Source organism: Anopheles bellator, unplaced genomic scaffold (genome assembly GCF_943735745.2).
Source record: "Anopheles bellator unplaced genomic scaffold, idAnoBellAS_SP24_06.2 scaffold01887_ctg1, whole genome shotgun sequence".
In the NCBI taxonomy this organism is placed as follows: Eukaryota; Metazoa; Arthropoda; class Insecta; order Diptera; family Culicidae; genus Anopheles; species Anopheles bellator.
This window is the reverse complement of record NW_026686009.1, coordinates 1-681: the sequence shown is the minus strand read 5'-3', so window position 1 is coordinate 681 and position 681 is coordinate 1. Positions and strand designations below refer to the sequence as shown.

The window sequence follows — 681 nt, the reverse complement described above, 5'->3', positions numbered from 1 at the left end:
ATCAACTGACTTCTCTGATGGAGCTTTCTCATCGATCGCAGACTGAGGACGGGAAGAATCCTTATCGTCGGCAGCGGACGCCGGCCGTGAAGCTTCCTTCGACTCAGCCTTCAAATCGACAGACTTTTCTGAGGGAGTCTTGGCATCGATCGCTGACTGTGGCCGGGATGTGTCCTTCTCACTCGCCGCCGACGTGGGCCGCGATGCTTCCCGGGATTCAACCTTCAAATCAACTGACTTCTCTGACGGGGCCTTAGCGTCCGCCGCTGACGGTGGACGTGAGGAGTCCTTCTCACTGCCTGCGGATGCTGGCCGTGAGCTTTCCTGTTGTTCGACCTTCATGTCCCGCACCTCCCCCGAAACGTCCTTAGCTGGAGCTGTCGATTTGGCTTCTTCCATTTCCGGTACTCCCTTGAGATCGGCTGACTTATCGGATGGAGCCTTATCACTCATAACCGACTGAGGACGAGAAGCGTCGGACTTTTCCGATGCCGGCTTGCCATCGATGGCGGATGCTGGTCTTGAGCCTTCTTTGTCTTCCGTTTTGACGTCTGCTTCCTTCTTCTCCGGCACTGCGGCGTCCTTTTGATCGAGCTTATCGTCCCGAGTACTGGCGACCGACTCCGGCCGAGAAGGTTCTTTGGATTGTGGCTTAGACGAGTCCTTAGAGTCGGACTGTTT

At 56.1% G+C, this 681-nt stretch overlaps 1 protein-coding gene across 1 annotated transcript in view; it reads right to left on the bottom strand.

Moving 5' to 3' along the window:
- Window positions 1-638, bottom strand: part of LOC131214689 (microtubule-associated protein futsch-like) — a gene marked incomplete at both ends in the record, with an annotated part of 1,732 nt that extends 1,094 nt beyond the window's left edge. Inside the window, one exon of the mRNA XM_058209024.1 lies at window positions 51-638. Within this exon, the coding sequence (XP_058065007.1) occupies window positions 51-638 (588 nt within the window). The remainder of the gene's footprint in view (window positions 1-50) is intronic.
- Between the last annotated feature and the right edge of the window lie 43 nt (window positions 639-681).